At 37.9% G+C, this 25,801-nt stretch overlaps 1 protein-coding gene across 1 annotated transcript in view; it reads left to right on the forward strand.

Annotated features, from left to right (window-relative positions):
• Positions 1–355: 355 nt before the first annotated feature.
• The window catches only part of MROH1 (maestro heat like repeat family member 1), a 122,919-nt gene continuing 97,473 nt past the window's right edge, over positions 356–25,801 (forward strand). The window contains exons 1-6 of the mRNA XM_033071687.2: positions 356–778; positions 6,476–6,621; positions 11,331–11,462; positions 14,448–14,610; positions 17,996–18,094; positions 19,431–19,582. Of these exons, the coding sequence (XP_032927578.1) occupies positions 757–778; positions 6,476–6,621; positions 11,331–11,462; positions 14,448–14,610; positions 17,996–18,094; positions 19,431–19,582 (714 nt within the window). The 5' untranslated portion in view covers positions 356–756. The remainder of the gene's footprint in view (positions 779–6,475; positions 6,622–11,330; positions 11,463–14,447; positions 14,611–17,995; positions 18,095–19,430; positions 19,583–25,801) is intronic.

Raw genomic sequence — 25,801 nt, forward strand, 5'->3', positions numbered from 1 at the left:
CTGGGATCAGAGAATTCCCAATAAATTCCCACTGGGATCAGAGATTCCCAGTTTATTCTCACCTGGATTAGAGAATCCTTTTTAATTCCCAGTAGGATCAGAGAATTCCCAGTTAATTCCTGGTGGGATCAGAGAATTCCCAATTAATTCCCACCTGGAGCAGAGAATTCCCATTTAATTCCCAGTGGGATCAGAGAATTCCCATTTAATTCCCGGTGGGATCAGAGATTCCCATTTAATTCCCAGTGGGATCAGAGAATTCCCATTTAATTCCCAGTGGGATCAGAGATTCCCAGTAAATTCCCACTGGGATCAGAGAATTCCCATTAAATTCCCAGTGGGATCAGAGATTCCCATTTAATTCCCAGTGTGATCAGAGGATTCCCAGTTAATTCCCACCTGGATTAGAGAATCCTTTTTAATTCCCAGTAGGATCAGAGAATTCCTAGTGGGATCAGAGAATTCCCAATAAATTCCCACTGGGATCAGAGAATTCCCAGTGGGATCACAGAATTCCCAATAAATTCCCAGTAGGATCAGAGAATTCCCATTTAATTCCCAGTGGGATCAGAGAATTCCCAATTAATTCCCAGTGGAATAAAAGATTCCCATTTATTTCCCACCTGAATCAGCCCCATCCCCCTCCTGGAATTCCAGAGAATTCCAACATTCCAGAGAATTCCAGAATTCCAGGGAATTTCTTCTCCAGAGAATTTTGGGCTCCAGCCCTTCCCGGGAAAACTGGAGACGCGGAGCATGATGGAATCCCGCATCCGGCGTGAGTAGGGGCAAAATTCTGGAATTTTCCTCACATTTCCAGCCTGGTTTTGCCACAAAATAATGGGAATTTTGAGGGGATTTTAAGGAAGTTTTTTTTAAAAAATTTTTTCCTAATTTTCCAGCCTGATTTTCCCACAGGAATTGGATTTTTAGGGAATTTAAATAGAATTTTAAGAGAATTTTGAGGGAATTTTAAAGAAATTTTGTGGGAATTTTAATAGAATTTTGAGGGAAATTTTAGGGAATTTAAAGGGAATTTTAAGTGAATTTTGAGGGAATTTTAAGAGAATTTTGAGGGACTTTTGAAGAAATTTTGAGGGAATTTAGAGAGAATTTTAAGGATATTTTTTCATTTTTTCCCCAATTTTCCAGCCTGATTTTCCCACAGGAATTGGATTTTTGAGGGAATTTTGTGGGAATTTTAAGAGAATTTTGAGGGAATTTTAAAGAAATTTTGTGGGAATTTTGAGATAATTTTGAGGGAAATTTTAGGGAATTTAAAGGGAATATTAAGAGAACTTTGAGGGAATTTTAAAGAAATTTTGTGGGAATTTTAAAGAAATTTTGAGGGAATTTTGAGAGAATTTAAAGGATTTTTTTTCATTTTTTCCCCAATTTTCCAGCCTGATTTTCCCACAGGAATTGGATTTTTGAGGGAATTTAAAGGGAATTTTGAGGCAATTTTAAGGAATTTTTTTGGGAGTTTTGAGGAATTTTTGTGGGAATTTTTATGGAATTTTAAGGGAATGTTAAAGAAATTTTGTGGGAATTTTGAGAGAATTTTGAGGGAAATTTTAGGGAATTTAAAGGGAATATTAAGAGAACTTTGAGGGAATTTTAAAGAAATTTTGAGGGAATTTTGAGAGAATTTTAAGGATTTTTTTTCATTTTTTCCCCAATTTTCCAGCCTGATTTTCCCACAGGAATTGGATTTTTGAGGGAACTTAAATGGAATTTTAGGATAATTTTGTGGGAATTTAAAATAAATTTTTTTTTTTAATTTTGAGAGATTTTTGAGGGAATTTTGAGAGAATGTTGAAAGAATTTTAAGGAAATTTTTTTCCCATTTTTCCCCAATTTTCCAGCCTGATTTTCCCACAGGAATTGGATTTTTGAGGGAATTTAAAGGGAATTTTAAGAGAATTTTGTGGGAATTTTGTGGGAATTTTAAAGAAATTTTTTGGGAATTTTAAGAGAATTTTGAGGAAATTTTAAAGAAATTTTGAGGGAATTTTAAAGAAATTTTGAGAGAATTTTAAGAATTTTCTTCATTTTTTTCCCCAATTTTCCAGCCTGATTTTCCCACAGGAATTGGATTTTTGAGGGAATTTAAAGGGAATTTTGAGGCAATTTTAAGGGATTTTTTTGGGAATTTTGAAGAATTTTTGTGGGAATTTTTATGGAATTTTGAGGGAATTTTAAAGAAATTTTGTAGGAATTTTAAGAGAATTTTGAGGGAATTTTGAAAGAATTTTTAAATTTTTTTTTCTCCCAAATATCCAGCCCAGTTTTCCCACAAAAATGGGAATTTTTGAATTTTCCCAAATTTCCAGTGTGGTTTTGCCACAAAAAATGGGAATTTGGAGGGGATTTTAAGGAAGTTTTTTTTTCATTTTTTTTCCAATTTTACAGCCTGATTTTCCCACAGGAATTGGATTTTTGAGGGAATTTAAAGGGAATTTTGAGGAAATTTTAAAGAAATTTTGTGGGAATTTTCAGAGAATTTTGAGGGAAATTTTAGGGAATTTAAAGGGAATTTTAAGAGAATTTTTTGGGAATTTTAAAGAAATTTTGTGGGAATTTTAAAGAAATTTTATGGGAATTTTAAAGAAATTTTGTGGGAATTTTTAGGGAATTTTGAGAGAATTTTAAGAATTTTTTTCTTTTTTTCCCCCAATTTTCCAGCCTGATTTTCCCACAGGAATTGGATTTTTGAGGGAACTTAAAGGGAATTTTAAGAGAAATTTGAGGAAATTTTAAAGAAATTTTGTGGGAATTTTAAGGATTTTTTTTTCTTTTTTCCCCAATTTTCCAACCTAATTTTCCCACAGGAACGGGAATTTTGTGAGAATTTAAAGGGATTTTTGAGGCAATTTTAAGGAATTTTTTTGGGAGTTTTGAGGAATTTTTGTGGGAATTTTTATGGAATTTTAAGGGAATTTTAAAGAAATTTTGTGGAAATTTTAAGAGAATTTTGAGGGAATTTTGAAAGAATTTTAAAGATTTTTTTTCTCCCAAATTTCCAGCCCAATTTTCACACAAAAATGGGAATTCTGGAATTTTCCCGAAATTTCCAGCCTGGTTTTGCCACAAAAAATGGGAATTTGGAGGGGATTTTAAGGAAGTTTTGTTTTTCATTTTTTCCCCAATTTTCAAGCCTGATTTTCCCACAGGAATTGGATTTTTGAGGGAATTTAAAGGGAATTTTAAGAGAATTTTGAGGGAATTTTAAAGAAATTTTGAGGGAATTTTAAGAGAATTTTGAGGGAATTTAGAGGGAATTTAGAGAGAATTTTAAGGAATTTTTTTCCCCAATTTTCCAGCCTGATTTTCCCACAGGAATTGGATTTTTGAGGAAATTTAAAGGGAATTTTAAGAGAAATTTGAGGAAATTTTAAAGAAATTTTGTGGGAATTTTAAAGAAATTTTGTGGGAATTTTTAGGGAATTTTGAGAGAATTTTAAGAATTTTTTTCCCCCAATTTTCCAGCCTGATTTTCCCACAGGAATTGGATTTTTGAGAGAATTTAAAGGGAATTTTAAAGGGAATTTTGAGGGAATTTTAAAGGAATTTTGTGGGAATTTTTAGGGAATTTTGAGGGGATTTAAAGGATTTTTTTTCATTTTTTCCCCAATTTTCCAGCCTGATTTTCCCACAGGAATTGGATTTTTGAGGGAATTTAAAGGGAATTTTAAGAGAATTTTGAGAGAATTTTGTGAGAATTTTAAAGAAATTTTGTGGGAATTTTGAGGGAAATTTTAGGGAATTTAAAGGGAATTTTAAGAGAATTTTGAGGAAATTTTAAAGAAATTTTGAGGGAATTTTAAAGAAATTTTGAGGGAATTTTAAAGAAATTTTGAGAGAATTTTAAGAATTTTCTTCATTTTTTTCCCCAATTTTCCAGCCTGATTTTCCCACAGGAATTGGATTTTTGAGGGAATTTAAAGGGAATTTTGAGGCAATTTTAAGGTATTTTTTTGGGAGTTTTGAGGAATTTTTGTGGGAATTTTTATGGAATTTTAAGGGAATGTTAAAGAAATTTTGTAGGAATTTTAAGAGAATTTTGAGGGAATTTTGTGGGAATTTTAAAGAAATTTTGTGGGAATTTTTAGGGAATTTTGAGAGAATTTAAAGGATTTTTTTTCTTTTTTTCCCCCAATTTTCCAGCCTGATTTTCCCACAGGAATTGGATTTTTGAGGGAATTTAAAGGGAATTTTAAAAGAATTTTGAGAGAATTTTGTGGGAATTTTAAAGAAATTTTGTGGGAATTGTAAGAGAATTTTGAGGGAAATTTTAGGGAATTTAAAGGGAATTTTAAGAGAATTTTGAGGAAATTTTAAAGAAATTTTGAGGGAATTTTGAAGAAATTTTGAGGGAATTTAGAGAGAATTTAAAGGATTTTTTTTTCATTTTTTCCCCAATTTTCCAGCCTGATTTTCCCACAGGAATTGGATTTTTAGGGAATTTAAATAGAATTTTAAGAGAATTTTGAGGGAATTTTAAAGAAATTTTGTGGGAATTTTAAGGATTTTTTTTTTCTTTTTCCCCCAATTTTCCAACCTAATTTTCCCACAGGAATGGGAATTTTGTGAGAATTTAAAGGGATTTTTGAGGCAATTTTAGGGGAATTTTTTGGGAATTTTGAAGAATTTTTGTGGGAATTTTTATGGAATTTTAAGGGAATGTTAAAGAAATTTTGTGGGAATTTTGAGAGAATTTTGAGGGAATTTAGAGAGAATTTTAAGGAATTTATTTTTTCATTTTTTCCCCAAATTTCCAGCCCAATTTTCACACAAAAATGGGAATTCTGGAATTTTCCCGAAATTTCCAGCCTGGTTTTGCCACAAAAAATGGGAATTTGGAGGGGATTTTAAGGAAGTTTTGTTTTTCATTTTTTCCCCAATTTTCAAGCCTGATTTTCCCACAGGAATTGGATTTTTAGGGAATTTAAATGAAATTTTAAGATAATTTTGGGGAAATTTTAGGGAATTTAAAGGGAATTTTAAGTGAATTTTGAGGGAATTTTAAATAAATTTTGAGGGAATTTAGAGAGAATTTTAAGGATTTTTTTCCCATTTTCCCCCCAATTTTCCAGCCTGATTTTCCCACAGGAATTGGATTTTTGAGGGAATTTAAAGGGAATTTTAAGAGAAATTTGAGGAAATTTTAAAGAAATTTTGTGGGAATTTTAAAGAAATTTTGTGGGAATTTTTAGGGAATTTTGAGAGAATTTTAATAATTTTTTCCCCCAATTTTCCAGCCTGATTTTCCCACAGGAATTGGATTTTTGAGGGAATTTTGTGAGAATTTTGTGGGAATTTTAAATAAATTTTGTGGGAATTTATCTGGAATTTTAAGGGGATTTTGAGGGTCTTGTAAGGGAATTTTGAGGAAATTTTGAGTGAATTTTAAGGGAGTTTTCAAGAAATTTTGTGGGAATTTTAAGGGAAATTTGAGGGAATTTTTTTAATTTAAAGGGAATTTTAAATGAAATTTTTAATGGAACTGTGGGGGATTTTTAAAGGAATTTTAAGGAATTTTGAGGGAATTTTGAGGAAATTTGGGGTGAATTATGAGAGAATTTAAAGGGAATTTTAAAGGGAATTTTAAGGAAATTTTGGGGGGAATTTTGAGGGAGTTTTAAGGGAATTTTAAAGAAATTTTTTTGTAACTTTAGAGGAATTTAAAGGGAATTTTTAATGGAATTTTGAGGGAAATTAAGGAATTTCAAGGGAATTTTGGAAATGTTAAGGGAATTTTGAGGGAATTTTTTTTTTAATTTTTCCAGGAATTCTTAGGGAATTTTAAGGGAATTTTAGGAATGTTAAGGGAATTTTGAGGGAATTTTTTTTTTTATTTTTCTGTGAATTTTAAGGAAATTTTGGGAATGTTAAGGGAATTTTCAGGAATTTTTTTGGAGGATTTTTCCGGGAATTTTAAGAGAACTTTGGAAATGTTAAGGGAATTTTCAGGAATTTTTTTTGGGATTTTTCCGGGAATTTTAACGGAATTTTGGAAATGTTAAGGAAATTTTCAGGAATTTTTTTTATTTTTCTGTGAATTTTAAGGGAATTTTGGGAATGTTAAGGGAATTTTCAGGAAATTTTTTTTCTTTTTCCGGGAATTTTAAGGGAATTTTGGGAATGTTAAGGGAATTTTGAGGGAATTTTTTTTGGATTTTTCTGGGAATTTTAAGGGAATTTTAGGAATGTTGAGGGAATTTTGAGAGAATTTTTTGTGGGGAATTTTGAAGGAAATATGGAGGGAAATTTTGAGGGAAATTTTAAGGAAATTTTGAAGAAATTTCCTGAATTCTGGAAGACTTTGAGTGGAAAAATCCAAATTTTTTTACCTTTAAAAATACAAAAACGGACAGCGCTGGGGAAAAAAAAAAATAAAAAATTGGGAAAAAAAATCTTAAAAATTCCAGAAAATTCCCAGAGTTGAAATCTTGGGAATTCTGGAAAATTCCAGGGTTGGCAACGACGTTGATGGACGCGACCACGGATAAAGATCCCGAGGTCCAGGAGCAAATCCGGAATTCCCTGTGCGCCCTCGGAGACGCCGACCCCGAGGAAATCCTGGAATGCTGCGGGGAATACCTGAGGCAGCACGACAAGGTCGGGAATTCCAGGAATTCCCAAAGTTCTGGAAGGATGTGGAGCTGGAATTTTCCTGGAATTTTGGGAATTCCCAAAATTTGGGACGAGTTGGGTGTGGGATTTTCTCAGGAATTTTGGGAATTCCTGGAGTTTGGGAAGAGTTTGGAGCTGGGATTTTCCCAGGAATTCCAGGAATTCCCAAAGTTCTGGAAGGGTTTGGAATTCCCAGAGTTTGGGAAGGGATTAGAGCTGGAATTTTGCTGAGAATTCCCAGAATTTGGGAAGGGTTTGGAGTTGAGGTTTTCCAGGGAATTTTGGGAATTCCCAAAATTTGGGACGAGTTGGGTGTGGGATTTTCTCAGGAGTTTTGGGAATTCCTGAAATTTGGGAAAGGTTTGGAGCTGGGATTTTCCTGGGAATTTTGGGAATTCCCAAAATTTGGGAAGAGTTGGGTGTGGGATTTTCTCAGGAATTTTGGGAATTCCCAAAATTTGGGAAGAGTTGAGTGTGGGATTTTCCCTGGAATTTTGGTAATTCCTGGAATTTGGGAAGGGGTTGGAGTTGAGATTTTTCCTGGAATTCCAGGAATTCCCAAAGTTCTGGAAGGGTTTGGAATTCCCAGAGTTTGGGAAGGGTTTAGAGCTGGGATTTTCCCCGGAATTTTGGGAATTCCCAAAATTTGGGAAGGGTTTGGAGCTGGGATTTTTCCTGGAATTCCAGGAATTCCCAGAATTCCCAGAATTTCCCATTTCCCATTCTCATTCCCAGTTTTCCATCCCTATTCCCATTCCCACAATTCCCAGATTTCGCTGAATTCCCATTTTCCCCATTTTCATTCCCAATTTTCCTTTCCCATTCCCAAATTCCCTTTCCCGTTTTTCTCATTCCCATTTTCCCCATTTTTCCTATCCCTAGTCCCATTCCCATCCTTAAAATTCCCACATTTCCCAGAATTCCAATTTTCCTGTTTTCCCATTTTCCCCCAATTTTTTCCCATTTTTCCATTCCCATCATTCCCATCATTCCCATTATTCCCATTATTCCCATTATTCCCATCCCAAATTCCCAAATTCCTAAACTCCAAATTCCCAAATCCCAAATTCCCCAATTCCCAAAATCCCCAATTCCCAAATCCCCAAATCCCAAATTCCTAAATCCCAAATTCCCAAATCCCAAATTCCCAAATCCCAAATTCCCAAATCCCAAAATCCCAATCCCCAAATCCCCAAAATCCCAAATCCCAAATTCCCTAATTCCCAAAATCCCAAATTCCCAAGTCCCCAAATTCCCAAATTCCCAAATCCCAAATTCCCCAAATTTTTTCCCCCAGCTGCCATTCCCATTCCGGGCACTGATCCTGCGCTCCATGGAATCCGGGACCCAGAATCCCAAATTGCCAAATCCCAAATCCCCAAATCCCAAAATCCCAAATTCCCCAATTCCCAAAATCCCCAATTCCAAAAATCCCCAAATTCCCAAATCCCAAAATCCCAAATCCCAGATTCCCAAAATCCCAAATTCCCCAATCCCCAAAATCCCCAATTCCAAAAATCCCCAAATTCCCAAATCCCAAAATCCCAAATCCCAGATTCCCAAAATCCCCAATTCTCCAAATCCCCAAATCTCCAAATCCCAAATTCCGAATTCCCAAAATCCCAAATTCCCAAATCATGACTTCCCAAATCCCAATTTCTCAAATTTCCAAATTTCCAAATTCCCAAATCCCAAATTCCCAAATTCCCAAATCCCAAAATCCTCAAATCCCAAATCCCAAATTCCCAAATTCCCAAATTTTTTCCCCCAGCTGCCGTTCCCGTTCCGGGCGCTGATCCTGCGCTCCATGGAATCCAGAATCCCAAATCCCAAAATCCCCAAATCCCCCAATTCCCAAATTCCCCAATTCCCAAAATCCCCAAATCCCAAAAATCCCAAATCCCCAAATTCCCTAATTCCCAAAATCCCAAATTCCCAAATCCCAAATTCCCAAATCCCAAATCCTGAATTCCCAAATCCCAAATTCCCAAACTTTTTCCCCCAGCTGCCGTTCCCGTTCCGGGCGCTGATCCTGCGCTCCATGGAAACCAGGATCCAGAATCCCAAATCCCAAAATCCCCAAATCCCCCAATTCCCAAAACCCCCAAATCCCCAAATCCCCAAAATCCCAATTCCCAAATCCCAAATCCCGAATTCCCAAATTCCTAAATCCCAAATCCCCAAATCCCGAATTCCTAAATCCTGAATTCCCAAATCCCAAATCCCCAAATCCCAAATTCCTAAATCCTCCAATTCCCAAATTCCAAATTCCCAAATCCTTCAATTCCCAAATCCCAAATTCCCCAAATTTTTTCCCCCAGCTGCCGTTCCCATTCCGGGCACTGATCCTGCGCTCCATGGAATCCGGGACCCAGAATCCCAAATTCCCAAATCCCAAATCCCCAAATCCAAAATCCCAAATCCCAGATTCCCAAAATCCCCAAATCCCAAATTCCCAAATCCCAAATTCCTAAATCCTGAATTCCCAAATCCCAAATTCCCAAAATCCTCAAGTCCCAAATCCCCAAATCCCAAATTCCCAAAATTCCAAAATCCCAAATCCCAAATTCCCAAATTTTTTACCCCAGCTGCCATTCTTGTTCCAGGCGCTGATCCTGCGCTCCATGGAATCCGGGATCCAGAATCCCAAATTCCCAAATCTCCAATTCCCAAAATCCCCAATTCCCAAATCCCCAAATCCCAAATCCCCAAAATCCCAATTCCCAAATCCCAAATTCCCAAATCCCAAAATCCCCAAATTCCCAAATCCCAAATTCCTAAATCCTGAATTCCCAAATCCCAAATTCCCAAATTCCCAAAATCCTCAAGTCCCAAATCCCCAAATCCCAAATTCCCAAATCCCAAAATCCCAAATTCCTCAATTCCCCAAAATCCCAAATCCCATATTCCCAAATCCTGAATTCCCAAATCCTGAATTCCCAAATCCCAAATTCTCAATTTTTTCCCCCAGCTACCGTTCCCGTTCCGGGCGCTGATCCTGCGCTCCATGGAATCCGGGACCCAGAATCCCAAATTCCCAAATCCCAAATCCCCAAATCCCAAAATCCCAAATTCCCCAATTCCCAAAATCCCCAATTCCAAAAATCCCCAAATTCTCAAATCCCAAAATCCCAAATCCCAGATTCCCAAAATCCCCAATTCTCCAAATCCCCAAATCTCCATATCCCAAATTCCAAATTCCCAAAATCCCAAATTCCCAAATCGTGACTTCCCAAATCCCAATTTCTCAAATTTCCAAATTCCCAAATCCCAAATTCCCAATTCCCAAATCCCTAATTCCCAAATCCTGAATTCCCAAATCCCAAATTCCCCAAATTTTTTCCCCCAGCTGCCGTTCCTGTTCCAGGCGCTGATCCTGCGCTCCATGGAATCTGGGATCCAGAATCCCAAATTCCCAAATCCCAAATCCCCAAATCCCAAAATCCCAAATCCCAGATTCCCAAAATCCCCAATTCTCCAAATTCCCAAATCCCCAAATCCCAAATCCTGAATTCCCAAATCCCCAAATCCCAAAATCCCCAAATCCCCCAATTCCCAAATCCCCAAATCCCAAATCCCCAAAATCCCAATTCCCAAATCCCAAATCCCAAATCCTGAATTCCCAAATCCCAAATCCCCAAAATCCCAAATTCCCAAATCCCAAATTCCTAAATCCTGAATTCCCAAATCCCAAATTCCCAAATCCCCCAAATTCCCAAATCCTGAATTCCCAAATTTTTTCCCCCAGCTGCCATTCCCGTTCCGGGCGCTGATCCTGCGCTCCATGGAATCCGTGATCCGGAATCCCAAATTCCCAAATCCCAAATCCCCAAATCCCAAAATCCCAAATCCCAGATTCCCAAAATCCCCAATTCCCAAATCCCCAAATCCCCAAAATCCCAAATCCCAAATCCCAGATTCCGAAAATCCCCAAATCTCCCAATTCCCAAAATCCCCAATTCCCAAATCCCAAATCCTGAATTCCCAAATCCCAAATTCCCAATCTTTTCCCCCAGCTGCCGTTCCCGTTCCGGGCGCTGATCCTGTGCTCCATGGAATCCAGAATCCCAAAATCCCCAAATCCCCCAATTCCCAAAATCCCCAATTCCCAAATCCCCAAAATCCCAAATCCCAAATCCCCAAATCCCAAAATCCCAAATCCCAGATTCCCAAAATCCCCAATTCTCCAAATCCCCTAATCTCCATATCCCAAATTCCAAATTCCCAAAATCCCAAATTCCCAAATCGTGAATTCCCAAATCCCAATTTTACAAATTTCCAAATTCCCAAATCCCCAAATCCCAAATCTCAAATTCCCCAATTCCCCAATTCCAAATTCCCAAATTTTTTCCCCCAGCTGCCGTTCCCGTTCCGGGCGCTGATCCTGCGCTCCATGGAATCCGGGATCCAAAATCCCAAATTCCCAAATCCCAAATCCCCAAATCCAAAATCCCAAATCCCAGATTCCCAAAATCCCCAAATCCCAAATTCCCAAATCCCAAATTCCTAAATCCTGAATTCCCAAATCCCAAATTCCCAAATTCCCAAAATCCTCAAGTCCCAAATCCCCAAATCCCAAATTCCCAAAATTCCAAAATCCCAAATCCCAAATTCCAAAATTCCCAAATTCCCAAGTTCCCAAATTCCCAAATCCTGAATTCCCAAATCCCAAATTCCCAAATTTTTCTCCCCAGCTGCCGTTCCCGTTCCGGGCGCTGATCCTGCGCTCCATGGAATCCGTGATCCGGAATCACCTCCCGGAGCTCGGCAAAGCCGCGGCCGGCGCCGTGGTGGCGTTGGCGGCGCAGGAAATGACCAAATCCAAGGTAAATCCCCCAAAATTCCAACCAAAAAAAAAATTATTCCATGAGAAATTAGGGAAAAAATCGTAAAATAAATTTAAAATTGTTGGAAAAAAAATGGGCAGAAATTAACAAAAAATTGACAAAAAATTGACAAAAAATTGATTAAAAATTCACAAAAAATTCACAAAAAAATTCAAAAAAATTTCACTAATTATGTTTTTAAAAATAGGAAAAAAAGGGCAAAAATCAGTAAAAAAATTGATGAAAAGTTCACAAAATATTGACAAAAAATTGACAAAAAATTCACAAATTGTATTTTAAGAAATAGCAAAAATTTGGCAAAAATCAGTAAAAATTGACAAAAAATTGACAAAAAATTTACAAATTGTATTTTAAAAAATAGCAAAAAAATTGGCAAAAATCAGTAAGAATTTGACAAAAAAATTGATGAAAAATTCACAAAATTAAAAAAAAACTAGCAAAAAGCTTGGCAAAAATCAGTAAAAATTGACAAAAAATTAACAAAATATTGACAAAATATGGACAAAAATTTCATAATTTATATTTTAAGAAATAGCAAAAAAATTGGCAAAAAATTGACAAAAAATCACAAATTATATATTTAAAAATAGCAAAAAAATTGGCAAAAATCAGTAAAAAATTGACAAAAAATTGGTAAAAAATTGACAGAACATTAACAAATTGTATTTTAAGAAATAGCAAAAAATTTGGCAAAAATCAGTAAAAATTGACAAAAAATTAACAAAATATTGACAAAAAATGGACAAAAATTTCATAATTTGTATTTTAAGAAATAACAAAAAAATTGACAAAAAATTGACAAAAAATTGACAAATATTTTTAAAAATAGCAAGAAAATTGGCAAAAATCAGTAAAAATTGACAAAAAATTAACAAAATATTGACAAAAAATAGGTAAAAAAATGACAAAAAATTGACAAAAATTCACAAATTATATTTTAAGAAATAGCAAAAATTTTGGCAAAAATTGGTTAAAAATTGACAAAAAATTGACAAAAAATTGACAAATTGTATTTTAAAAAATAGCAAAAAATTTGGCAAAAATCAGTAAGAATTCGACAAAAAAATTGATGAAAAATTCACAAAATTAAAAAAAATTAGCAAAAAGCTTGGCAAAAATCAGTATAAAGTTGACCAAAAAATTATAAAAAATGACAAAAAATTTGAGAGAAATTTGACAAAACTTAACTAAAAATCTTGAAAAATTTAAAAATAAATATTAGCAAAAAAATTGGCAATAATCAGTAAAAAATTGACAAATAATTGACCCAAAAATCACAAAAAAATCACAAATTGTATTTTAACAAATAGCAAAATTTTGGCAAGAATCAGTAAAAAATTGACAAAAAAATTACAAAAAAATTCACAGAATTTAAAAAAAATTAGCAAAAAGCTTGGCAAAAATCAGTAAAAATTGACAAAAAAGTAACAAAATATTGACAAAAAACTGACAAATTGTATTTTAAAAAACAGCAAGAAAATTGGCAAAAATTGGTAAAAAATTGACAAACAATTGGTAAAAAATTGACAAAACATTAACAAATTGTATTTTAAGAAATAGCAAAAAATTTGGCAAAAATCAGTAAAAATTGACAAAAAATTAACAAAATATTGACAAAAAATGGACAAAAATTTCATAATTTATATTTTAAGAAATAGCAAAAAAATTGACAAAAAATTGACAAAAAATTTACAAAAGATTTACAAAAAATTTACAAAATATATTTTTAAAAATAGCAAAAAATTTGGCAAAAATCAGTAAAAAGTTGACCAAAAAATTATAAAAAATGACAAAAAATTTGAGAGAAATTTGACAAAAACTTAACTAAAAATCTTGAAAAATTTAAAAATAAATATTAGCAAAAAAATTGGCAATAATCAGTAAAAAATTGACAAATAATTGACCCAAAAATCACAAAAAAATCACAAATTGTATTTTAACAAATAGCAAAATTTTGGCAAAAATCAGTAAAAAATTGACAAAAAAATTACAAAAAAATTCACAGAATTTAAAAAAATTTAGCAAAAAGCTTGGCAAAAATCAGTAAAAATTGACAAAAAATTAACAAAATATTGACAAAAATTTGACAGAAATTTGACAGAAATTTGACAAAAAATTCACTAAAAATCTCAGAAAATTAAAAAAGAAATATTAGCAAAAAATTTAGCAAAAATCAGTAAAAAATTGATTAAAAATTGACAAAAAAATTCCCCAAATTCACAAAAATGTCACAAAAATGCCCCAAGTTCTCAAAACTTACAAAAACATCTCAAAATTCTCCAAAACTTCCAAAAATTCCAAAAATTCTCTAAAATGCCTCAAAATTTTAAAAAAATCTTAAAAATTCTCTAAAATATCCCAAAACTTCTAAAAAATCCCTAAAACTTCCCCAAAATGTCCAAGAAAATCCAAAAAAATCCTAAAACTTCCCAAAATTTCACAAAACTCCCCCAAACTTTTCAACATTTCCTAAAAATTCCCCCAAAATTTCCCAAAATTTCAAAAAAATTCCCCCAAAATTTCCCAAAATTTTCTAAAAATTCCCTAAAATTTTCCAAATTTTCTCAAAATGTTCTAAAAATTCCCAAAAATTCCCCAAAATTTTCTAAAATTTCCTAAAATGTCCCCAAATCCCCCTAAATTGTCCAAATTTCCCAGAATTCCTTGAAAATAAATTTTTAAAAATTCCCACAAAATCCTTGGAAAATTCTGTGAAAATTTGCCAAAAAATTCCACGAAAATTCCCTCAAAATTCCCAAAAAATTCCCTCAAAATTCCCCCCAAAATTCCCCAAAATTCCTGGAAAAGTCCTGAAAAATTCCTCAAAATCCATCAAAAATTTCACACAAAATTCTAAAAAAATTCCCAAAAATCCATAAATTCCCTCCCAAAAAATCCACCCCAAAAATTTTTAAAACTTCTCAAAATTTGGGATGGAATTCCCAAAATTTCCGGAATTCCCAGGAGCCCATCCAGGAATGGCAGGAGGCCGCCAGCGACGTCCTGGTGGAAATCGGGAAACGATTCCTGAACAAAGTGATGGAAGAAGTGCTGGGGAAATTCCAGCCGGGAATTCTGCCCCATCCCTGCGTGCTCAGGACCTTTGGAAACCTGGCCCTGGCCAACGGTGAGTGAGGGGAAAATTCCGGAATGTTCTGGAAAAAAATCTGGGCAAAATGGCGGGAAATCTGTGAGGGGAAGAGCGGGGGATTCTGGGAAATCTGCAGGGAAAAATGGCGGAATTCTGGGGGATTATGGAGGATTCTGTGGGGATTCTTGTGGGGAATTGTGGGAAATTGTGGGGGATTCTGGAAAGTTCTGGGGAATTCTGTGGGAAATTCTGGGGAATTATGGGAAATTGTGGGGAATTCTGTGGGAAATTCTGGGGGATTCTGTGGGAAATTGTGGGGAGTTATGGGAAATTGTGGGGGATTCTGGGAAATTCTGGGGGATTCTGGGAAATCCACAGGAAAAATCACAAAATTGTGGGGAATTCTGTGGGAAATTGTGGGGAATTCTGGGAAATTGGGGGGAATTATGGGAAATTGGGGAGGATTCTGGGAAATGTGCAGGAAAAATCACAAAATTCTGGGGAATTCTGGAGAATTCTGGGGAATTCTGTGGGAAATTGTGGGGGATTATGGGAAATTGTGGGGAATTGTGGGAAATTGTGGGGAATTATGGGGAATTCTGGAGGATTATGGGAAATTGTGGGGAATTATGGGAAATTGTGGGGAATTCTGTGGGAAATTCTGGGGAATTCTGTGGGAAATAGTGGGGAGTTATGGGAAATTATGGGAAATTGGGGGGGATTATGGGAAATTCTGTGGGATTCTGGAGAATTCTGGGGGATTCTGTGGGAAATTGTGGGGGATTATGGGAAATTGTGGGGAATTGTGGGAAATTGTGGGGAATTATGGGGAATTCTGGAGGATTATGGGAAATTGTGGGGAATTATGGGAAATTGTGGGGAATTCTGTGGGAAATTCTGGGGAATTCTGTGGGAAATAGTGGGGAGTTATGGGAAATTATGGGAAATTGGGGGGGATTATGGGAAATTCTGTGGGATTCTGGAGAATTCTGGGGGATTCTGTGGGAAATTGTGGGGAGTTATGGGAAATTGTGGGGAATTAAGGGAAATTCTGGGGGATTACGGGAAATCTGTAGGAAAAATCACAAAATTCTGGGGACTTCTGTGGGAAATTATGGGGAATTATGGGAAATTCTGGGGGATTATGGGAAATTGAGGGGCATTATGGGAAATTCTGGGGAATTCTGGAGAATTCTGGGGGATTCTGTGGGAAATTGTGGGGGATTATGGGAAATTCTGGGGGATTCTGTGGGAAATTGTGGGGGATTATGGGAAATTGTGTGGAATTGTGGGAAATTGTGGGGGATTCTGGAGAGTTCTGGGGAATTCTGTGGGGAATTATGGGAAATTGTGGGGAATTTTGGGAAATTGTGGGGAATTATGGGGGATTCTGGGAAATCTGCAGGAAAAATCACAAAATTCTGGGGAATTCTGGGAATTTCTGGAGAATTCTGGGGGATTCTGTGGGGAATTCTGGGAAATTCTGTGGAATTCTGGGGGATTCTGTGGGAAATTGTGGGGAATTCTGGGGGATTGTGGGGGATTCTGGGAAATTCTGGGAAATTCTGGGGGATTCTGGGAAATCCGCAGGAAAAATCACAAAATTCTGGGGAATTCTGGAGAATTCTGGGGAATTCTGTGGGAAATTGTGGGGAATTGTGGGGAGTTCTGGGGGATTATGGGAAATCGTGGGAAATTCTGTGGGAAATTGTGTGGAATTGTGGGAAATTGTGGGGGATTCTGGAGAGTTCTGGGGAATTCTGTGGGGAATTATGGGAAATTGTGGGGAATTTTGGGAAATTGTGGGGAATTATGGGGGATTCTGGGAAATCTGCAGGAAAAATCACAAAATTCTGGGGAATTCTGGGAATTTCTGGAGAATTCTGGGGGATTCTGTGGGGAATTCTGGGAAATTCTGGGGGATTCTGGAGAATTCTGTGGGAAATTGTGGGGAATTCTGTGGGAAATTCTGGGGGATTCTGTGGGAAATTGTGGGGAATTCTGTGGGAAATTCTGGGGGATTCTGTGGGAAATTGTGGGGGATTATGGGAAATTGTGGGGAATTCTGGGAGATTCTGGGGAATTCTGGAGAATTCTGGGGGATTCTGTGGGAAATTGTGGGGAATTATGGGAAATTTTGGGGAATTCTGGGAAATTCTGGGGGATTACGGGAAATTGTGGGAAATTATGGGAAATTGTGGGGGATTGTGGGAAATTCTGGGGGATTCTGGAGAATTCTGGGGGATTCTGTGGGTAATTGTGGGGAATTATGGGAAATTCTGGGGGATTTTGGAGAGTTCTGGGGGATTCTGTGGGAAATTGTGGGGAATTACGGAAAATTGTGGGGAATTATGGGAAATTGTGGGGTATTATGGGAAATCTGCAGGAAAAATCAGGAAATTCTGGGGAATTCTGGAGAATTCTGGGGGATTCTGTGGGGAATTATGGGAAATTGTGGGGAATTTTGGGAAATTCTGGAGAATTCTGGGGGATTCTGTGGGAAATTGTGGAGAATTCTGGGAAATTGTGGGGGATTCTGGGAAATCTGCAGGAAAAATCAGGAAATTATGGGGATTTCTGGGGGATTCTGTGGGAAATTGTGGGGAATTATGGGAAATTGTGGGGAATTCTGTGGGAAATTCTGGGGGATTCTGGAGAATTCTGGGAGATTCTGTGGGAAATTGTGGGGAGTTATGGGAAATTGTGGGGATTATGGGAAATTCTGGAGAATTCTGGGGTGTTCTGTGGGAAATTGTGGGGAATTATGGGAAATTCTGGGGGATTATGGAAAATTGTGGGGAAATTTTGGGGTTTGGGGCTTGATTTGGGATTGGGACTGGATTTGGGGCTGGGAATTGGGACTGGAATTTTGGGATTTGGGGCAGGATTTGGTTTGGATTTGGGATAGGGGCTGGATTTGGGATTTAGGGCTGCTTTTAGGATTTGGGACTGGAATTTTGGGATTTGGGCCTGGATTTTAGAGTTGAGGCTGAATTTGGGATTTAATGTTTGGACTGAATTTGGGGCTGGGGCTGAAATTGGGATTGGGGCTGGGATTTTGGGATTTAGGACTGGGTTTGGGATTAGGCCTGGAATTTTTGGAATTGGGAATTCTGGGATTTGGGATTTGGGGCTGGGGCTGGATTTGGGATTTGAGGTTTGGGGCTGGAATTTTTAGATTTGGGGATTTTGGGATTTGGGGCTGGGGCTGGGTTTGGGATTTGAGGCTGAATTTGAGATCTGGGGCTGGAATTTTGGAATTTCTACTTTAAATTTGAGGATTTTTTCCTTGATTTGGGGGTGAAATTTTGGATTTTGGGGCTGAAATTTTGGGATTAGGGTTGGAATTCCATCAGGAATTTTTTTTCCATCAGGGATTTGGTGTCCATGATTCTTTTCCTCATTTTTTTTTCCCCTCAAGTTTTTGGGATGGTTCCATTCCTGAATTCCATCTTGGGAACTCTGCTGCCCATGCTGGGAATGGTCCGCACAGATTCCATGAAATGCACGTTCTGCTACGGTAAAAATTCCCCAAAAAAAACCTCTGCAAAAAGCAAAATTTGGGAATTATGGGGTGGGAAAAGATTTCCAAAAATTTCCCCCAAAAATAAAAAAGTTCGGAGGGAAAAATCACAAAAAATTAGAAAAAAATTCCCAAAGATTCCAAAAGCTACGAAAATTCAGCAAAAAAAAATTAAAAGTCCTCTAAAAAGTAAAATTTAAAATAAATAAATAAATGAATGAATAAATAAATAAAAATCCCTCAAATATGCCCCCAAAAATCTGCAAAAATTCCCCAAAAAATAAAAAAAAGTAAAAAAGAAAATTAAAAAAAAATCCCCAAAAAATCCCCCCAAAATTCTGCAAAAAATCCCCAAAAATAAAAAAAAAATTAAAAACCAAAAAAGTCCCCAAAAAATCCAAAAAAATTTTTAAAAATCCAAAAATATTTAAAAAAATCCCAATAAAACCTCCAAAAAGTCCAAAAAAATTCCAAAAATATTCTAAAAAAATCCCCCCAAAATAAAAAAAATTCCGCAAAAAAGCTGAAAAATTCCCAAATGAATCCCAAAAAATTCCCAGAAATTTCCCAAAAAAAACCCCAAAATTCCAAAAGAATCCCAAACAATTCAAAAAATTTTGAAAAATTCTGAAAGACCCCAAAACCTTAACAAAAAATTCCATAAATGGGAATAAAAAATTTTTAAAAATCATGAAATAATTCCTGGAAATAAAGAAAAAAATCACAAAAAAGTTTCTAAAAATAAAAAAAAAAATTCCCAAAATCCCGATTTTTAAAAAAAATTTAGAAATAAATTTTAAAATTTAAAAAACAAAAAAAATTGATTAAAAAATCCCCAAAAATACCCAAAAATTCCCAAAGAAATCACAAAAAAATCTCAAAACAGTCCCTAAAAATTAAGAAAAAAATCCTAAAAAATTCCTAAAAAATTCCAAATTTTTTTTTATTTTTCCCCAGCCCTGCAGCGTTTCAGTGAGAGCATCCAGGAGTACCTGGCAGGGCGGGATCAGGCACCAAATCCACAAAAATCCTCCCAAATTCAAAAAAATTGTTAAAAATCCAGAAAAAATAATTTTTAAAAATTAAAAAAAAAAAAAATTCCAGAAGAATCTTTAAAAATTCCACAAAACCCTCCCAAAAATTTTTTTTGAAATTGAGAATTGAATATAAAAATTAGGAGAATAATTGATAAAAAAATCCCTAAAAATCCTCAAAAAATCCCAAAAAATTCCCCAAAAATCACAATAAAGTTCCTAAAAATTCCAAAAAAATATCCTAAAAAATTCCTAAAATATTCCTATAAATTTTCTAATTTTTTTTTATTTTTTCCCAGCCCTGCAGCGTTTCAGTGAGAGCATCCAGGAGTACCTGGCGGGGCGGGATCAGGCCCCCGACCCCACGATCCGCAGGGACGCCTTCGCGCCGGAAATGGGGGCGGCCTTCGAGATCCTGCTGCAGGGATGGGGGCAGAGCAGGGAGGGACAGGTGGGGCTGGGATTGGGGTTGGGATTGGGATTGGGATTGGGATTGGGATTGGGATTTGGGATTCTGCTGCAGGGATGGGGGCAGAGCAGGGAGGGACAGGTGGGGCTGGGATTTGGGTCAATAAAATTGGGATTGGGATTGGGATTTGGGTCAATAAAATTTGGATTGGGATTGGGATTGTGGATTGGGATTGGGATTGGGATTTCGGTTTGGATTAGGTATTGGGATCTGAGTTGGGATTGGGATTGGGGATTTGGATCAGTAAAATTGGGATTGGGGATTGGGGTTTGGGATTGGGATTGGGATTGGGGATTGGGATTGGGATTGGGGATTGGGATTGGGATTGGGAATTGGATTGAGATTGGGCCATTGGGATTGGGACATTGGGATTGGGATTGGGGTTTGGGATTGGGATTGGGGATTGGGATTGGGATTTGGATTGGGGATTGGACCATTGGGATTGGGACATTTGGATTGGGATTGGGGTTTGTGATTGGAGATTAGGGATTGGGATTAGGATTTGGGATTGGGATTGGGATCAATAAAATTGAAGTTGGGATTGGGGATTGGGATTTGGGGACTGGGATTAGAATTGGGATTGGGATTTGGGATAGGGGTCAATAAAATTGGGATTGGGGGTGGGATTGGGGATTGGGATTGGGAATGGGATTGGGATTGGGGACTGGGATTGGGATTTGGGATTTGGGATTGGGATTAGTTTTGGGATCCTGCTGCAGGGATGGGGGCAGAGCAGGGAGGGACAGGTGGGGCTGGGATTGGGATTTGGGATTGGGATTGGGGTTGGGAGTGGGATCAGTAAAATTTGGATTGGGATTGGGATTGTGGATTGGGATTGGGATTTCGGTTTGGATTAGGTATTGGGATCTGAGTTGGGATTGGGATTGGGGATTTGGATCAGTAAAATTGGGATTGGGGATTGGGATTGGGGATTGGGATTGGGGATTGGGATTGGGATTGGGATTTGGATTGAGATTGGGCCATTGGGATTGGGACATTTGGATTGGGATTGGGTTTTGGGATTGGGATTGGGGATTGGGGATTGGGATTAGGATTCGGGATTGGGATCAATAAAATTGAAGTTGGGATTGGGATTGGGATTGGGGTCAATAAAATTGGAATTGGGATTGGGATTGGGGTTTGGGATTGAGGATTGGGATTGAGGTTTGGGATTGGGGTTTGGGATCAGTAAAATTGGGATTGGGATTGGGGTCAATAAAATTGGGATTGGGATTGGGGTTTGGGATTGGGATTGGGGTTTGGGATCCTGCTGCAGCGATGGAGAAAGAGCAGGGAGGGACAGGTGGGGCTGGGATTGGGATTGGGATTGGGATTGGGATTGGGATTGGGATTGGGATTGGGATTTGGGATCCTGCTGCAGGGATGGGGCCAGAGCAGGGAGGGGCAGGTGGGGTTGGGATTGGGATTTGGATTGGGATTGGGATTGGGATTTGGGATTGGGATTTGGGATCCTGCTGCAGGGATGGGGGCAGAGCAGGGAGGGACAGGTGGGATTGTGGATTGGGATTTGGGATTTGGGATTGGGATTGGGATTGGGGTTTGGGATTTGGGATCCTGCTGCAGGGATGGGGGCAGAGCAGGGAGGGACAGGTGGGGTTGGGATTGGGATTGGGATTGGGATCGGTAAAATTGGGATTGGGATTGGGATTGGGGTTTGAGATTGGGACTGGGATTTGGGATTGGAATTGGGGTTTGGGGCATTGGGATTGAGGTTGGGTTTGGGATTGGGATCATTAAAATTGGGATTGTGGATTGGGATCAGCAAAATTGGGATTGAGATTGGGATTTGGGATTGGGATTATGGATTGGGATTTGGGGCAATAAAATTTGGATTGGGATTGGGATTGGGGATTAGGATTGGGGTTTGGGTCAATAAAATTGGGATTGGGGCTTGGGATTGGGATTGGAGTCAATAAAATTGGGATTGGGACGTTGGGATTGGGGTTTGGGATTGGGATTGGGATTGGTATTGGGTCAATAAAATTTGGATTGGGATTGGGGACTGGGATTGGGATTGGGATTGGGAATGGGTCAATAAAATTGGGACTGGGATTAGTTTTGGGATCCTGCTGCAGGGATGGGGGCAGAGCAGGGAGGGACAGGTGGGGTTGGGATTGGGATTTGGGATTTGTGTCAGTAAACCTGGGATTGGGATTGGAGTCAATAAAATTGGGACTGGGATTGGGGTTTGGGGTTTTGGATTTGGGGTTTTGGGGTTTTGGAGTTTGGGATTTGGGATCTCAAAAATTCCATTATTTGGGTCTGGGGTTTAGGGTTTCGGATTTTGGGTCTGGGTTTAGGTGTTTGGGATTGGGATTGGGATTGGGACACTAGAGTTGGGATATGGGATTGTGGTTGGGGTCAATAAGACTGGGATTGGGAATTTTGGGATTTGGGGTTTGGATTTGGTATTGGGGCATTGGGATTTGGGATTGGTGTTTGAGGTTTGGAATTGGAATCGAAAAGAAGATTGGGATTGGGACATGGGGATATTGGGACATTGGGATATGGGATATTGGGATATTGGGATATGGGATATTGGGACATTGGGATATTGGGATATGGGATATTGGGATATTGGGATATTGGGATATTGGGATATTGGGATATTGGGACATTGGGACATTGGGACATTGGGATATTGGGATATTGGGATATTGGGATATTGGGATATTGGGATGTTGGGATGTTGGGATATTGGGATATTGGGACATTGGGACATTGGGATATTGGGATATTGGGATATTGGGACATTGGGATATTGGGATATTGGGACATTGGGATATTGGGATATTGGGATATTGGGATATTGGGATATTGGGACATTGGGACATTGGGATATTGGGATATTGGGATATGGGATATTGGGATATTGGGATATGGGATATTGGGATATTGGGATATGGGACATTGGGATATTGGGACATTGGGATATTGGGATATTGGGACATTGGGATATTGGGATATTGGGACATTGGGATATTGGGATATGGGACATTGGGATATTGGGATATGGGATATTGGGATGTTGGGATATTGGGACATTGGGACATTGGGATATTGGGATATTGGGACATTGGGATATGGGATATTGGGATATTGGGACATTGGACATTGGGACATTGGGACATTGGGATATTGGGATATTGGGATATTGGGACATTGGGATATGGGATATTGGGATATTGGGACATTGGGATATGGGATATTGGGATATTGGACATTGGGATATTGGGATATTGGGATATTGGGATATGGGATATTGGGATATTGGGATATTGGGATATTGGGATATTGGGATATGGGATATTGGGACATTGGGATATTGGGATATTGGGATATTGGGATATTGGGATATTGGGATATGGGATATTGGGACATTGGGATATTGGGATATTGGGATATTGGGATATGGGACATTGGGATATTGGGACATTGGGATATTGGGATATTGGGATACTGGGATATTGGGATGTTGGGATATTGGGACATTGGGACATTGGGATATTGGGATATTGGGACATTGGGATATGGGATATTGGGATATTGGGATATTGGGATATTGGGACATTGGGATATGGGATATTGGGATATTGGGACATTGGGATATGGGATATTGGGATATTGGGATATTGGGATATTGGGATATTGGGATATTGGGATATTGGGACATTGGGATATTGGGATATTGGGACATTGGGATATTGGGATATTGGGATATTGGGATATTGGGACATTGGGATATTGGGATATTGGGATATTGGGATATTGGGACATTGGGATATTGGGATATTGGGACATTGGGATATTGGGACATTGGGATATTGGGATATTGGGACATTGGGATATTGGGACATTGGGATATTGGGACATTGGGACATTGGGATATTGGGATATTGGGACATTGGGATATTGGGACATTGGGATATTGGGATATTGGGACATTGGGATATTGGGATATGGGACATTGGGACATTGGGATATTGGGATATTGGGATGTTGGGATATTGGGATGTTGGGATATTGGGACATTGGGACATTGGGATATTGGGATATTGGGATATTGGACATTGGGATATTGGGATATGGGATATGGGATATTGGGATATTGGGATATTGGGACATTGGGATATGGGATATTGGGATATTGGGATATTGGACATTGGGATATTGGGATATTGGGACATTGGGATATTGGGATATTGGGATATTGGGATATTGGGATATTGGGATGTTGGGACATTGGGACATTGGGATATTGGGACATTGGGATATTGGGACATTGGGATATTGGGATATTGGGACATTGGGATATTGGGATATTGGGATATTGGGACATTGGGACATTGGGATATTGGGATATTGGGATATTGGGATATTGGGATGTTGGGATATTGGGACATTGGGATATTGGGATATTGGGATATTGGGATATTGGGATATGGGATATTGGGACATTGGGACATTGGGATATTGGGACATTGGGATATGGGATATTGGGATATTGGGATATTGGACATTGGGATATTGGGATATTGGGACATTGGGATATTGGGATATTGGGATATTGGGATATTGGGATATTGGGATATTGGACATTGGGACATTGGGATATTGGGACATTGGGATATGGGATATTGGGATATTGGGATATTGGACATTGGGATATTGGGATATTGGGACATTGGGATATTGGGATATTGGGATATTGGGATATTGGGATATTGGGACATTGGGATATTGGGATATTGGGATATTGGGACATTGGGATATTGGGATATTGGGATATTGGGACATTGGGATATTGGGATATTGGGACATTGGGATATTGGGACATTGGGATATTGGGACATTGGGATATTGGGATATTGGGACATTGGGATATTGGGATATGGGACATTGGGACATTGGGATATTGGGATATTGGGATATTGGGATATTGGGATGTTGGGATATTGGGACATTGGGACATTGGGATATTGGGATATTGGGATATTGGACATTGGGATATTGGGATATGGGATATGGGATATTGGGATATTGGGATATTGGGACATTGGGATATGGGATATTGGGATATTGGGATATTGGACATTGGGATATTGGGATATTGGGACATTGGGATATTGGGATATTGGGATATTGGGATATTGGGATATTGGGATGTTGGGACATTGGGACATTGGGATATTGGGACATTGGGATATTGGGACATTGGGATATTGGGATATTGGGACATTGGGATATTGGGATATTGGGATATTGGGACATTGGGACATTGGGATATTGGGATATTGGGATATTGGGATATTGGGATGTTGGGATATTGGGACATTGGGATATTGGGATATTGGGATATTGGGATATTGGGATATGGGATATTGGGACATTGGGACATTGGGATATTGGGACATTGGGATATGGGATATTGGGATATTGGGATATTGGACATTGGGATATTGGGATATTGGGACATTGGGATATTGGGATATTGGGATATTGGGATATTGGGATATTGGGATATTGGACATTGGGATATTGGGATATTGGGACATTGGGATATTGGGATATTGGGATATGGGATATTGGGATATTGGGATATTGGACATTGGGATATTGGGATATTGGGACATTGGGATATTGGGATATTGGGATACTGGGATATTGGGATGTTGGGATGTTGGGACATTGGGACATTGGGATATTGGGATATTGGGATATTGGGATATTGGGATATTGGGATGTTGGGATATTGGGACATTGGGATATTGGGACATTGGGATATTGGGACATTGGGATATTGGGATATTGGGACATTGGGATATTGGGATATTGGGATATTGGGACATTGGGACATTGGGATATTGGGATATTGGGATATTGGGATATTGGGACATTGGGATATTGGGACATTGGGATATTGGGATATTGGGATATGGGATATTGGGATATTGGGACATTGGGATATTGGGATATTGGGATATTGGGACATTGGGATGTGGGATATTGGGATATTGGGACATTGGGATATTGGGACATTGGGATATGGGATATTGGGATATTGGGATATTGGGATATTGGGATGTTGGGACATTGGGACATTGGGATATTGGGATATTGGGATATTGGGATATTGGGATATTGGGATGTTGGGATATTGGGACATTGGGATATTGGGAC

This window comes from Catharus ustulatus, chromosome 1 (genome assembly GCF_009819885.2).
Source record: "Catharus ustulatus isolate bCatUst1 chromosome 1, bCatUst1.pri.v2, whole genome shotgun sequence".
NCBI lineage: Eukaryota > Metazoa > Chordata > Aves > Passeriformes > Turdidae > Catharus > Catharus ustulatus.